The 14,646-nt window shown below is 41.2% G+C and overlaps 1 protein-coding gene across 5 annotated transcripts in view; it reads right to left on the bottom strand.

Annotated features, from left to right (window-relative positions):
* Positions 1–13,502, bottom strand: part of ulk2 (unc-51 like autophagy activating kinase 2) — a 111,346-nt gene extending 97,844 nt beyond the window's left edge. For 3 of the 5 annotated variants that reach the window (XM_078422409.1, XM_078422411.1, XM_078422412.1), the window contains exons 1-2: positions 12,388–13,233; positions 2,293–2,385 (exon numbers count right to left, since the gene is read on the bottom strand). In XM_078422409.1, coding sequence (XP_078278535.1) covers positions 2,293–2,385; positions 12,388–12,477 — 183 coding nt within the window. In that variant the 5' untranslated portion in view covers positions 12,478–13,233. Of the gene's footprint in view, positions 1–2,292; positions 2,386–12,343; positions 13,234–13,384 lie in introns of those variants that run through there. The other 2 variants (XM_078422410.1, XM_078422413.1) reach the window with 2 other exon arrangements.
* Positions 13,503–14,646: the final 1,144 nt, after the last annotated feature.

The following is a 14,646-nucleotide window of genomic DNA, read 5'->3' as shown; positions in this document are numbered from 1 at the left end:
AACAAAGTTATGTATCAGACATGATTGAAAACTCTCTATAAAATAGTGCTGATGGTTTCTAGTTACCATGTTTCAAACAGTTATAAATAAATCAACTATTAAATCTTTGAGAGGCATAGAAGACCTCGGAAAGGATTCAAAGATTTGCTTAGTCTTCTTGCACTACGCACCACTAATGTGGAAATTGGATCAAAAAACAAATAACAATTTACTTTCATTGTATGCTATGAATATTAATTACTTTCAAAAATTAGGATGTAAAATATATTTGGATTAATGGCAATTAGTACATTATAATTTTAGGTTTACTGCAACAATTGTTTTAAGAAAAGCTATAAAAAACATTATTAAACGATAATAAAAGTGGCTAAACATCAAGAATGCTCAGCGTCCAATAACTCCAGCTCTCGACACATTTGACCAAGACTGCAATGGGAAGTGGTTATTGTGGCAAAGTAAAGTAAAGTAATCTGGCCCTACATTGCTACTGAATTTGACATTGTACCACACTTATAGGCTATATCTGGATTTAAAAAAATCTAAATTAGGTGGAATCAAAATCAATGTAGTTAATAATGATACTGGGCATCAGTATAGCAAAAGGCAACATGGACTATCCTTTGAAAAGGACAGCGAGAAAGATTAATCACCAAGTGCACAATTGTACCTTTATTTTCAGTATAATTAGTTGTCAATTTATTGCCATGTCTGCAAATGGATTTGAACATGGCGTTAGAAATTAAATTATTATTAAAAATGCATCGAAAGGATCAGTTTAGAGTTTATTAAAATGGGAATGCTGGGGTCACAAACTACGGGAAAGGCTGTCAAAGTATACAGCGGTATACAGATCAGCTGCAGAAATGGGCGTAGAAATGGTAGACGGAGTTTAATCTGAACAAGTGTGAGGGTTACACTTTGGGAGGTTGAATGCAAGTTACAATTAATGGCATGATCCTTAATAGCTTTGATGTACATAGGAGTCAGTGTCCAAGTCCACAATACCTGAAACACAACTAGATAGAGTGATAAAGGCATATGGTATACTTGCCTTCATTGGTTGAAGCATCGAGTATGATGCAGTTTTATAGGACATTGGTTGGGCCGCATTAGGTGTATTACATGCAGTTCGGTCACCACTTTACAGGAAAGATGTAGAGGCTTTAGAAAGGGCGCTGGTGAGGTTTATCACAACGATGCCTGGATTAGGGATTATTAGCTAGAGAGAGAGGCTGGACAGACTTGGATTGTTTTTTCTAGAATACCAGATGTTGCGAATACCTGACAGATGTATATAAAATTATGAGAGGAATAGATAGGGTAGATAGTCAGAACCTTTTTCCAGGATGGAATAGGTTTAAGGTGAGTGGGGCAAAGTTTAAAGGAGATGTGTGCGACGTTTTTTTTTTTACACATAGGCTGGTGAGTGGCTGGAATGTGCTGTGATTGACACAGATGCGGTAGTGACATTTAAGAGACTTTTGGATAAGCATATGGATATGCACAGTATGGAGGGATATGGATTATGTGCAGGCAGTCAAGAGTTGGTCTTGGCATGTTGGGCGCAGACATTATGGGCTGAAAGGCCTATTCTTGTCCTGTACTGTTCTATGTTGGGAAATGGAAATTAAAAGAAAGCAAACCACAAGCCATGTTGTCTTCAATTATGAACTTTTGTAGCACTGAATTGAACTACCTTCATATGCCAGCAATATACAACTAAATATTAAAACTGGCAATGAACACTGTATCAATAGAAACTTGGATAATAAATCAAATCACTTTCCAATATAAATGAACGGACAAAATCAGTTGCGCAACTCCTGATATTTGAATCTGAATGTCAGAGCGACATCCAGATTTAACTGTGAGTAGGACAGCAATGTAACAAGTAATGCTACTTCCCCATCGTCTCCAGAAACACACATTCAATCCTGGCCTTGGGTGCGGCTTGCACATTTTATTTGGGACCACATGGGTTGCCCCCAGATTGCCTGCAACATGTCAAAGATATGCGAGTTGGTAGGATTAAAGACTATTGTAAACTGCCACGAGCTTAGGTGAGGAAAAAGGTGCATGTTGGCCAGAATGGACACTTTGGGCCAGAGGGCCTGTTTTCATAGTGGATTACTCTATGAAATGCATATCACAATACAAACTTGATCGTGTGATCACTGCATAGTTTGTGTAGAATGGAATTGACAAACACCGAGTGATTGCATTAGAGAAAACCAAAATCCAAGTATTGACTTTACCATCTGCTGACATGTCAAACACAAGAAGAGGTCATACCTTTAATATCTTTATTTCTTTACCCAGCAAGATTTGCGATTTTGACAAATTTTTCTTGTTTATACATTTCACGGCTATTTCCCAATCCAATTTCTAAGAAAAAGACAAATGAGATGAAATTTAAACCTGTACATCAAAATGGAGTAACATATCCCAACAGGTAGACTTGCACAATATTAATGTTCTTTACTTCAATACTAATATAAAAAGAGACTGGACAGCATTAATTAATAATGCAGTTAGATCTCAATGAACACCTACAGAATGTTGTTAACAATCACTCCTGAGCCTTCAGCAGCATTCACACAACACAAAGCACAATAACTGAAATAACATCGTCGTTGAGGAATGCAGAACTGGAATTACTAATTACGTTAAAATTAGCTCATTCAAAACAATTGAATTAAGGAAAATTAAAATGTGATTGTTTAATGCGAATATTTTACAGAACATAATATTCATAAAACTGCTTTTATGAAAAGCCTTCACTGTATAAAACATTCCCAGAACTTCTGGGGCATTATCAACAAATCTAATTATTAGGGCATAGGAAAAGTAGATTTTTAAGCATAATTTTAAAGGAGAATGAAGTAGAAAGATTTATATTTGAAGCGTCAGAGTGGAGTAAATAATATCAGAGAAGCACTAGGGACTATCATTTGGGAGGGAGGGAGGTAGGGTGAGAGATTTTGGAAAGTTGTTGTTGGGAATGCAGGCTTTGCAGGAGGGTGGGTGTGGGAATAAAGTTACTGTTAGAGAAGAATGAAACTGTGGCTAGATTTGAAGGATATGAATTCTAAATTTAAGTCAACTAGGCCAGACACCAGTGAAGATAACATGTCAAGGAGTGATGAGTAAATGAGAGTTGAAGAACATTTATATGCAAGGGAGACGTTCAAACATAGAGTGTGGAGAATGGGAAGCTAGCTAGCAGATGATTCATGTAATCACCTTTACAATGGTATTGATAAGGGGTTCAGCACAAAGCACTGAAGCAAGGACTAAGGCAGGCTATGATACCTAGTTCATAGCTTTGATGATGAGCGGGATGTGTATCAAAAGCTCAATGCAGGTTCAAAATGGATATCATAATTGTCCATGGTTAGAACTTGAAGTTTCAAACTCAACTACAAGCATTGTAAGGGCCAGGAGAGGTTTAATGAGAATCATGCCATGTAAAGTAGCCAACTGATCTGTTGTTTCCAGCGATTCAGTTCAAAGAACTATGCTGACTGCAGCAAGCAACCAAGTTAGCCAGAAATCATGTAACTGTGAACTCATCAAACCTGTTAATACAGGCACAACAACATTGCACCCTTCAGATTAAGCCAGGAGAAATGGGCTTCACGCATTTTGCTTTCACAGTAAAAACTCTCATCATCAGATATTGACACATTGACTTCCTTCTTTCTTTACAAATTAATCATGAACCAAAAAAAGTTCTACGGCTGAACTAATGCATAATAAATAACTACACAAAGTTATATTTCATCTGCCCCACATTACTTTGAATGCAACCTCATTTGACATCATTTCATTTATTTAGAGATTTCCCATTATTGCTGAAGTGAATGTCATTCTGAGCTGCAGGAAAATTAAGTTCCTCACTGGCTGAACGTACAAAACATGCAACTAAGATAACTATTTTCAAAAGTCTAACATTCTCCATTCTTTCTCACCCAGTTCTTCCCACTACTCCTCCCCCCCCCGCCCCCCACCACAACAGCACCTTCCACCCTGACTGCACAACTCACACCCCTTCTACTCTCTCATACTTTGTCTTTTCATCTCTGGCCTTTGTTCAACCATGGATTCTGACCTGTATCCATCTATCACTTGACCTGACCTGTATCCACCTATCACTTGCCAGGCTTTGTCCTGCCTCCACTTCTCTTCCAGCTTTCTTCCCCACCCTTGTTACCCCACCACAATCGGTCTGAACGGTCCTGACCCAAAATGATGTCTATCCATGTTCTCCAGAGATGCTGCCTGACCCGCTGAGTAACTCCAGCACTGATTTTTAATAAACCTGCATCTGCAGTTCCTTGTATCTTCTCATTCTCCTTTCTTTTCTGTAACCCCACTTTGAAATCTGTCATTAGAAAACACGTTTTTTTCCATACATGAGCTAACACCAACAGCCAAAGAAAAATTAGTCTACATAGCATGAAATATCCTGAAAATAACCATAAATCTACACATTGCATTTAACCTCTGAAAAATTATAAATTCCACTGAAAATTTTACAAACACTAATCTGTTATACTAAAGTTGAGGAAGATAAACAGGGTTGGTTGGAAGACTCTCGATGCCCGCTTTAGCATTTGTTAAGATCAAATCCGATCCTACACTCTTTTCCTATGATTCCCATATCCTCTGGTCCATTGTCCAAAGATTTATTAATATCAGCTCTGAACATACATAATGGGAGAGCATCAACATTCTTCTTGGAGGCAGAGAATGCCAAGCTTTACATCCCTCTTGTACTGAGAGTGCTAGTTCCAGATTATCCAGCTACTGCAAAAAGGCCCTTTGTATCTACATGTCATTCATCATCATAATCTATAACACTGCAAGATGCGGACTGCAGTGCTCCATTATCGAGGTATAGTTGTGTATATGAACATAGAATGTAGCTGTGCCTAAACCTGGCAGTTCAGTCTTCTGAATTTCCTGCCTGATGGTGGCAGTGAGAAGAGGGCAAGGCCTGGATTATGGGCATCCTTGACAAGGATACTGCCTCCTTCAGGTAGCTTCTCTTGTCGACAGAAGACTGTGCCCCTGTGGATTCGTGCTGAGTTCACCACTCTCTGCAGCCTCTTGCATTCCTGTGTATTTGAACTGTGACACCATGCAACCAGTCAGGATATTTTCTACAGTACATCTGCAAAGGTTTGTCAGAGTATTTGCAAACGTATTGACTCTACATAGCACTGACCACAAGGCAAGTATATTCTTCTTTAGGTATGGAGTTGAAATCTATGCCATACTGCAAATTATATTTTATAAGAGCAAACCCGTATTGCTCTAATAATAGCATATCTTCTCGTGCCTGCACTGTCTGTCACAAATACCATCCTCTAGTCACCGATTCCATCCCGCCTCTGACAACCTAAGCAGGTCGTTCATACAAGTTTCTTTCCATTTTCTCTGTCTGACATTTGCTATGTGGACATTTTAAGGCATTCTGTAGACCATATTTAATGCAAGAACCAAGAGTATGGAATTTCCAGCCAAAAGAGCTCATATTCTTGCAACACCTATGTTTATGTTTTTTAAATGTTCCCTCAAAGGGTGTTGGCAAGGCCTATTTCATCCCACACATGAAGTTACTTCATTGGTTAACATCACTAATAGTAGCTTGCGAGTAGGTCAATAGATAACATGGAAATGTGGACTGGTAAAGAAAACCAAGACATTATACAGGGATAATTGCGAATTTTAAAGATGGAAGGATTTTTCTTAATAGGAAATGACAGACACTAAATATAGCTAGACTAGCAACAGAGGTTCATCTGCACTAAATTGAACAGAGTTAAAATATTAAAAAATAAAAAAGATTCCTCACCCTTAAAACAAACACTGTAATTTGTGAATGAAAGAGAATGTTGCAAGATTTCAACATATAGTGATAATCACGTTAACATCAGGAAAGTGAGAATTAATGCTCTAATAACTATGTCAAAAGACAGCACATCAATCACTTCTCTAAGATATGAATTTAAAAAGTTCTGCAATCCTGAGATCCTGCAATGGATCTTCGTTTGCGTGACACTGCACATAAAGGAAAACAACTGGCTATATATCTTTCAGCTTCCTCACTAATCATCTTTTTCACTATCTGTGTTATATTTTGCGCGGAAACTCCTTCTTACAGTTTATAACAGCCATCGGGCCATACACATGACAATCAATTGGCTCATCTTTATTGTTCCCCATACCAGTGGGGAAGTAATGCCCTTCACTATCTTCCATTCATTGGCAAAACAACTGATAGATCAGAAAGATGTTTTGTGAAAATAGCACTTCATTCAATTCCATTCATGGCTCCTCAGCAACGAAGCCTGCAAGACCTGGATACCATTCAGGCAAGGACTAATAAATGGCAAGTACCATTTGTGTCATGAAAGTAGACACAAAATGGTAACTCAGCAGCGCAAGCAGCATCTCTGGAGATCTCCAGACCTGACCATAAACTTTCCAAAGATAATCAGGGATGGGCAATGCCAGTAACACCCATACCAAGAAAAATTAATAATAAAACATGATTAACTTTGTTTTATTTTCGGTTGCTCTTAAATGTAACTAATTTTGTTTTGGAACTGCACTACAAAAAGAATCCACTTTAAAAAAGTAAAACAGAAGATCATCACTGGGAATTCAAGTTTTGTAAACATGATTCTTTTGGTAAATGCAAATATTGTTCAAATTGCATTGCTTGTCCAAACTCTCATGTTGTGACAATTTTGTTAACTGCTCTAACTTTGACAAATTTACTGTAATTTTAAAATGTTGTTCAAAACAAAGCCCACTAGATATTTACCACAATATTACAGAGCCATACAGCAACAAGGTCAGTCTGTCCTCCCAGGATTAGTACTTTAAAAAACTTGGATTCTATTAACAGTTCAGAGCTCATGAAAAAGTCACCATCCGCTGATAATAGATAAAAGTTAACTGGTCCATTCTTTAAAATCCATGAAGCATAACCCACACTTCTGGCACAACCCTAAACAAGCAACTGCCATTCCAAATGTTGCCTCTTCCATCCAAATACACAGCTTTTGTGCTCTCCCTACTCCAGTGACTTTGGTGCCTAGAATGGCATAAACTTTATTAACAACACACTTTATGCATTCACACAGCTCATCCTATTTCCTCTGAGAATTCAGTGATATGGTTTGAATGGGGAGGTGCATCGCAAGTCAAACTGAGTGTTGCTGAAATCTTACACGTGAAAGTAATGTTCTTTCAAACAATTCTACAATGAAAAGGTTATAGTATGGACATGGCTGACATGAACATTTTGTGGTGTATCACAGACTGCAACGGAAACTTCAATGTCAATGTTCTAGTACTAATCTTCCAACCAAGTCACACAAACAATTGTCCCTGTACGCTTTTATTGTTAACAAAAGGCAAACTGGATCACAAGCAATTACTGTACTCCGATGAGCACATTTTTGGAGCGCATTTTGGGTCTAGTTTATAGCCAAAGGAACAATAGCAATTAACACTGATGACTCTCGACCCAAAATAATTGCAACTTTTCAATGAATAATCCAGTGATTAAACCAATTACATTGGTGTTAGGATTTTTTTTTCAATCCAAAGAAGAAATTAAAGCAATCCTTACATACTTTTTATGGGCTGCTAAACATAGAAACATCACAGACAAAAGGAGCAGGTCATTACTCAAGTCAATCCTTTAATTATTTCTGTCCAAACAACAAGTGGACATTCAAAAAGAAAGCAAATGGGAAAGCTCACTGAGAAACTTCCATTTCTCCATTCTTTCAACAATGGGTGGTCAACCTTTTTCCGATTCCAACATCATTCACATATTTGCACAGGGCTGTATGTCAGCATCCATCGGTGATAGCCAGTAGGATCAATGCCAGTCTTTAGCCAATTCGATACACTCCATGTGATATCAGGAAATCAAAAGTCAAGAGTATTTTATTGTCATACCAAAACAGAACAATGAAATTCTTACTTGCAGCAGCACAACAGTTTTGTAAACACAGTACTCAATAGCTAAAATATCAACAATAAAATGTTCAATAAATAAAGAAACCAATACAGTAAAAAAAAGAAAACAAAACCCAAAGTCCCCAGTGTAACCAAGTTAAGTTTGTAGTGTTCCAATAACCTGATGGTAATTGGGAAGAAATGGCTAAATGGCATTGAATATAGCAAAGGCAACAGGCCCTGACACCATTCCAGAAACTACTGATGACTGGTGCTCCAGAACATGCACAAGCTCTTCCAGTACAGCTGCAGTACAGGAATTGATCTGATAGTGTAAAATTGCCCAGATATGTCTTGTGTACGGTGGGCGGTCACGATGGAGCAGCTGTAGAGTTGCTGCCTTACAGCGAATGCAGCGCCGGAGACCCAGGTTCGCTCCCGGCTACAGCTATTATATTTCCATTTTGCTGCTCCACTGTGAAATCCCAACCAAGTATGCCTACTTTGAAGTTCTCCTCTTCTCTTTGATGAGAGTTCTGCAAGACCCTCCCTCACTGGTCTCCTATGTGGTTCTTGCTGCCCTCCTGCACCAGACTCGCTACTACCCTTTTGTCTCCTTCTCATCTCTTGCCTTTGTCACTTACTCCACCCATCTGCCATTCACCCCCTTCTTCACTTGTATCCACCTATCACTTGCCAGACTTCCACTTCCTGCACCACCCCTCTACTCTATCAGTCTAAAGATGGGTCCCAAACATAACATCACCTATCCGTTCCCTCCACAGCGCTCCTCCAGCCTTTTGTTTTTTTTCTCATGGAAAAGAATAGGCCTGGTCCAAAAATTAAAGTCCTAAACTGAGGCAAGGACACTTTTGGAGGCAGTTTGGGCAGAAGCTGTTTGCAGGTAAAGTTACATCTGGTAGGTGGGCGGCTTTTAAACATTTGATCAAGTGAGTTCAGGGTCAGCATATTCCCATTAGAAAGGCATGGTCCTGGTCAAAAAAGGTCCAGGCAGCTGGGATCAAGGGAATCATTGAATACAGAAGGTGCAGATGTATATGTAAGAAGGAAATCAGGAGAGACAGTAGATAGCTTTGGCAGATAAAGTAGTATATTTTGATTCTCAAAATTATTATATTTGTATATTTTTGATATATACTTGTATATACTTAGGTATATTAAAGGAAAAAGAGTAACAATCGAAGGAGTAAGGACCCTATAAAGATTAACAAGATCAACTATGTGTGGAGGCACAACAGATGAGGCATTTAAATTAATATTTCTCATAGTGTGGAGAGAGTGTCCAGCTTCAAATTTCTGGGCACTCACATTTCGGAGGATCTCACATGGTCCACTAACACTGCTGCGCTGGTCAAGAAGGCGCAGCAATGACTGTTCTACCCGAGAACACTGAAAAAGTCTGGTCTGCCCCAACAGCTGCTGACAACCTTCTACCGCTGCACCACAGAGAGCATCCTAACGCATGGCATCCCTGTGTGGTACTTCAGCTGCATGGAGGCAGAGAGGAGAGCTCTTCAGCGGGTAGTCCATAGAGCTCAGAAGACTCGGAACACAACTACCAGCCTTGAAGGACATCTACAACACACGATGCCTCAGAAAAGCCACCAGCATTCACAAAGACTCCTCACACCCCTGCAATAGTCTGTTTGAAATTCTACCATCGGGCAGATACTACAAGGCCTTCTACACTCGCACCTCCAGACTCAGGAACAGCTTCATCCCCAGGGCCATAGGTGCCATGAACCGGTCCTACTGAGCCGGATGGTCACATCGCACAGTGAACCGGCACAGACCTACTTGAACTTTATACTGTTTTAAAACTGTTTCTAATTTTGTTTCACTGGGTTGTAAAAATTTATACTGATTAGCTAATTAATTTATTGCATCGTATGGAAGGCGCATTCCCAATCTCGTTGTACCCCTGTACAATGACAATAAAGATATATTGTATTGTATTGTATGTATTTACTACAGGAGGGAGGTGGATGCGAGGGTGCTAGGGGAAGATAAGAGTGCAGTTTTGAAGAGCGTGCATGTTGCAGAACAGGAAGTGCTGGAAATCTTAAAACACATAAAATGCAGATAAATCTCCTGGTAATACTCATGTGTTTCATAAAGAAATTACAGGGATTGGCAGAGATATTTGTAACTGATTATTACAGGCTTTTTGAAGAGATGACAAAGATAGATGAGGGCAGCACAGTAGATTTGTATGGACTTTAGCACAGCCTTTGACAAGGTACCACATGGTAGGCTGTTTTAGAGGGTTAGAATACACTGGGTGAAGTGCGAGCTAGAAAATTGGCTTGAAGGTAGGAGACGGAGGGTGGTGGGATTGGGAGCACCATCAATATCTAGGGGTTACCATTGACCAGAAACTAGAGTAGCCAAATCCACAACATCGCCTCCTAACCAGCCAAAGCCTGCCTACCCGTTACAAGACTAAAGTCTGGAGCATGATGGATGTGGTAAGAAATAATTGCTTATCGTTTGGCATCTTCCCACCAAACCTGGCAGATCTCAAATACCAACATAACTGGTTTTGCATTGCTACAACAAATAACCACAGCACACCATACATTTAACAATAACATGTATCTAAATCTTTTTCGTTTTTGCCCAAATAATACCTTCATATGCAAATCCACACTTCGGCAAAGCAATCTGAACCACGAAGGCCCCCTGGAATAGTCCAACACATCTTAGACAGGGCAGCCCTGGGTACATGTTCCCTACATACCTGACCAAGGGAGTGACGTAGGAGAAGAATAAATAGATATTGCCCTGTGCCTGCAATGGAAATAATGTACAGGAAAAATTTGAGCTTGACTGTGACTGCTTTCTTCATAACCTAACATCCTGTTATTGTACCTCACCCAGGGTCACCTTTGCAGAAAGTCATTTGGCAGAGATCCTCAAACACCCACTGCAACCACAACCCAACATAAATGGCTATTTTCAGGAATAAACTCCAAAAACGAGAAACTTGATTATTTTTTTTGTTTAAAAAGATCATAGACTAGTGTAAATTCTTAATATAGTGTTTTGTATGCCTGGCAGAAATGACAACAGTAAGCTCTGGTTCGTACTGACTGTCAGCACATTTCCCTCCACTTCATATAAAAGCTTTGTTTGTCCCCCTGGTTTTTCCACAGATGCCAGACATCCGTCTGCACCTCACTTGTGCCCGTGTGTGAGTCCTAACAATGAGTGGCAGTGGGGTCACTGGAATTCAGTAACAATCCTGCCTCACCCAACATTTCAGCAACGATCACTGATCAATCCGTTGGAGCAAAGGCTCAAGATTATGTGCTGCTCTCGATCCAGGGGCTACTTACAGCCAATCAATACAATCTTTAGCTCTGTCATTCAGTGCAATAACTCAATGCCTTGGGAGAACTTTCTGTTTACTGTTTCAGGATCAGTATGTGCTAAGACCACAGCCAGATGGGACATTCAGAATTCCTGTCACTTGCCCCAAAACAAGACAAAATGCAAACTCTGGCTCCTGTATTTAACACTGCACAAAGTCTGCCAGAAAGTAATGAGAAAGCCTCGCTGTCAGAACACTGAAGTCAGCTGCCAGGCAAACAAAGAAATGATTGCACGTTTCTGAAATGTTTACCACATCCAATTATTGTTTTTTAAAAGATTATCAATAATTACCAATGTTACAAGAAGATAAGAAACAGAAGGCCATTCAGCCCATTGGGTCTGTTCTTCAGTCTTATCCCAGTGCAACTTTTTTACTAATCCCATAACCCTTGATGTTCATATCTAAAAAAACGATCAACCCTGTCAAGTAATTTACCATCATACCAAAAACCTGCAAATCAAACAGATGTGATAGAATCCCTCATCTTGCCATTGAGAGGCAACTGTTTGAACACTACGATTTAAAAACAATAACATGAGACAGTCATGAAGAAAATGAATGCATTGTGCAGATATTTTGATTGAAAAGGGTAAAGAAATGGAAGTCAAAGCACATTTTAGTAAATTGCTATCTATTATTCACTAGCCATATTGCACCACTGGAGAGGCAGCTACAGATGACAAGACCACAGGGGTGAAAAATAGCAACGCGTAGACACCTGTCACAACTCCTGCAGCAACCATGTACCACATCCATGTACCGTACACACATACTGCACAAAATAACCTGTGCATATTTTCGTCGACATGCAACATTAGAACCAAGTACGTTATGCATGCATTATTGTTAGGTTTAAATTAATTTAGTTAATTTGTACTGAAGACTATTTTGCCAGAAGCCTGCAAAACGAGCTCAAAAACTTTGAATAGCACGGCTGAAGTTTGTAAAAGCACATTAACTCACAAGCCAGAAAAGCCAAAGTGCCCCTCTCCCCGATGATGCATTACCTTCCTGTGGCGGCCTTTAAAGACCACAGCGAAGGCTCCGTGTCCTATGAGATCTTTCCTGTTGTACTCGAAATCCCCCACTACCTCCATAGCCGGCACTGCCGAGGGGCTAAGAGGAAAAGAAGGAGGAGGAAAGAGAAGTGGTGACTGACGCTGCTGCTGCTGGCAGTGTTTGTTGTTCCCTCATGAAACAAGTGGCACGGCAAAGCCCGAGCGACAGCAGCTGTGAAGGAGGAGCAGCGGCGGCACTGCCACCATAATCCCATTCCACTGGCGCTCGACTGCTGCACATACTTAGCTTTAATATATATATAAATAAATATATATATATATATATATATATATATGCGTGTGCTGTGTATGTGGGGATGTGCCTGTGGCAGGAAATCAGACCGACGTGGAGCAATCTTTTTTCTCGCTATGGAGATCTGGCAGCATTATTGTTTGTTTTAATGGTTTCTTTTGTTCGGCAAGCGGGAGGTTTGGTGCGATCGATCGCTTGCTTGCTTGTTTGCTCGGCCGCCGGCCCCCGCCCGCCAGAGGCTTCGCCTCGTTTCGCTTTGCCTCGCCGTCCGCCCCGGCCCGGCCGCCGACCAACCGACTGTGCGACGCCGGCCGCAGCGCCTTATATAGCGCCGCAGCACCCCCGCCCCGCGTCACCGTCTCCTTGCTTCCACCGCCAAAGAGTGCGCACTTTCTCCCCCCCTTTTTAAAGCGCCTAGAGGGCGGTTTCTGCCGCTCAGGGTTTGAGGAAAGTGTCCCCGGTCGCTGCTGGCTGGCGGCGGTCAGGGCGCCGGGGTTGGGAGAGCGGGCGGGATAACGGTTTGTTTTCTCCTCCGCCCCCCCCCCCCTCCAACGCTACCTTCGCACCGTCCATTCAAAGCCGTATCGCTGCGCGGGGTTTGTTTACATGGTGCACGCGGCGCGCTCCGGCCCGTGCTCATCCGCCGCCGGCGAAGTAGTCCGCTCCTGATTCGCCTTCAAATGGAAAACCTACCAAGCCCTTTGCCTCTTGCCGCTCAGTTCACACGTCAGCTTCAGCGCGGCGCTGCATTGTGCGGGTGTGGAGAAGCACAGGTCCGGTGTGACTTCAACCGAGCAGCGTTTTGTTTTGTTTAAAAAAAAAGAGGTGGTCTGTGTGTTACCTTCGCAGGCTCCGTGCGTCATCTCCGGTGCTTATGCAAGCGCGAGAGGTTTGACTGGCAGTCGGCGGAGGCCACTCAGCCCCCCACCACTGGGATACTAGCCCCCCTCCTGGGCAGATCAGTCACAGCAACCAGTGTGAACCACTCAGCCCCTCCACTGGGATACTAACCTCCCCCCGGGCAGAGGAAGGGTAAGGGCACAGCAACCAGTGTGAACCACTCAAGCCACTTATTCCTGGGGTAGAGCTTGCAAAGTCATCATTTCTATTGCACAATTTCTGGTGCTCAAACACATGTCACTGAACTTGATACCACAGCAACAACCCACTCCAATTCTCGAGTGAAGTAAGGAACGGCAGCTGCTGGTTTACGCCGAAGATAGAGGATATTAAAAAATGATATAGCAACAAGTGGCGGATATTTGTCTATTTGACCTATTGTTTAATACTGATTTAGTATCCTATTATTCCCATCATACTCCTTCATGCCTTATAAGCCTTGAAACCTAGCTCTATTAAGCAACTTTGCTTCTACAGCCTCCTGCACAATTGAACTCCATTTTTACCATCCTGAGGGAGGTAATGTCTACCCAACTCAGTACTAAATGGTAACCACATTTGGTTCTGGACCTAGGAAAGCCATTCTCTCTGCATTCAGTCTGCCTAATCCAAGTGTCAGAGAGACGCAAGGGACTGCAGAAGCTGGAATCTTGAGCAAAACACAAAGTGTTGGAGTAACTCAGTTGGCGAGGTAGCATCTGTAAATAGAATGGATAGGTGACGATTCGGGTTGGACCATATCTTCAGACCGGAAATGCCGCCTATCTGTTACCTCCACAGATGCTGCCTGACCCGCTAAATTACTCCAGCATTTTGTGTTTTGCACAATCTAAGAATCAGTCTGGTGAACGACAGCAAGTATATAATTTTTAGGGTAGAGACCAAAGCCACACATCCATATTTGGCCTCAACATTTTTTTTTCTCCTGCACACAAAACTCTTACCTTCTTGAATGTTTGTTTCTCCTGCATATTTGCTTGGATGATGCAGAAGGTTATTGAGATTCCTTTGCAATCCTATTTTTCAATCCATCACAATTTAAATAATATTGCCTT

The sequence above is a fragment of the Rhinoraja longicauda genome, chromosome 26 (assembly GCF_053455715.1).
Source record: "Rhinoraja longicauda isolate Sanriku21f chromosome 26, sRhiLon1.1, whole genome shotgun sequence".
Lineage (NCBI taxonomy): Eukaryota > Metazoa > Chordata > Chondrichthyes > Rajiformes > Arhynchobatidae > Rhinoraja > Rhinoraja longicauda.
This window is presented reverse-complemented; position numbering and strand designations above follow the sequence as displayed.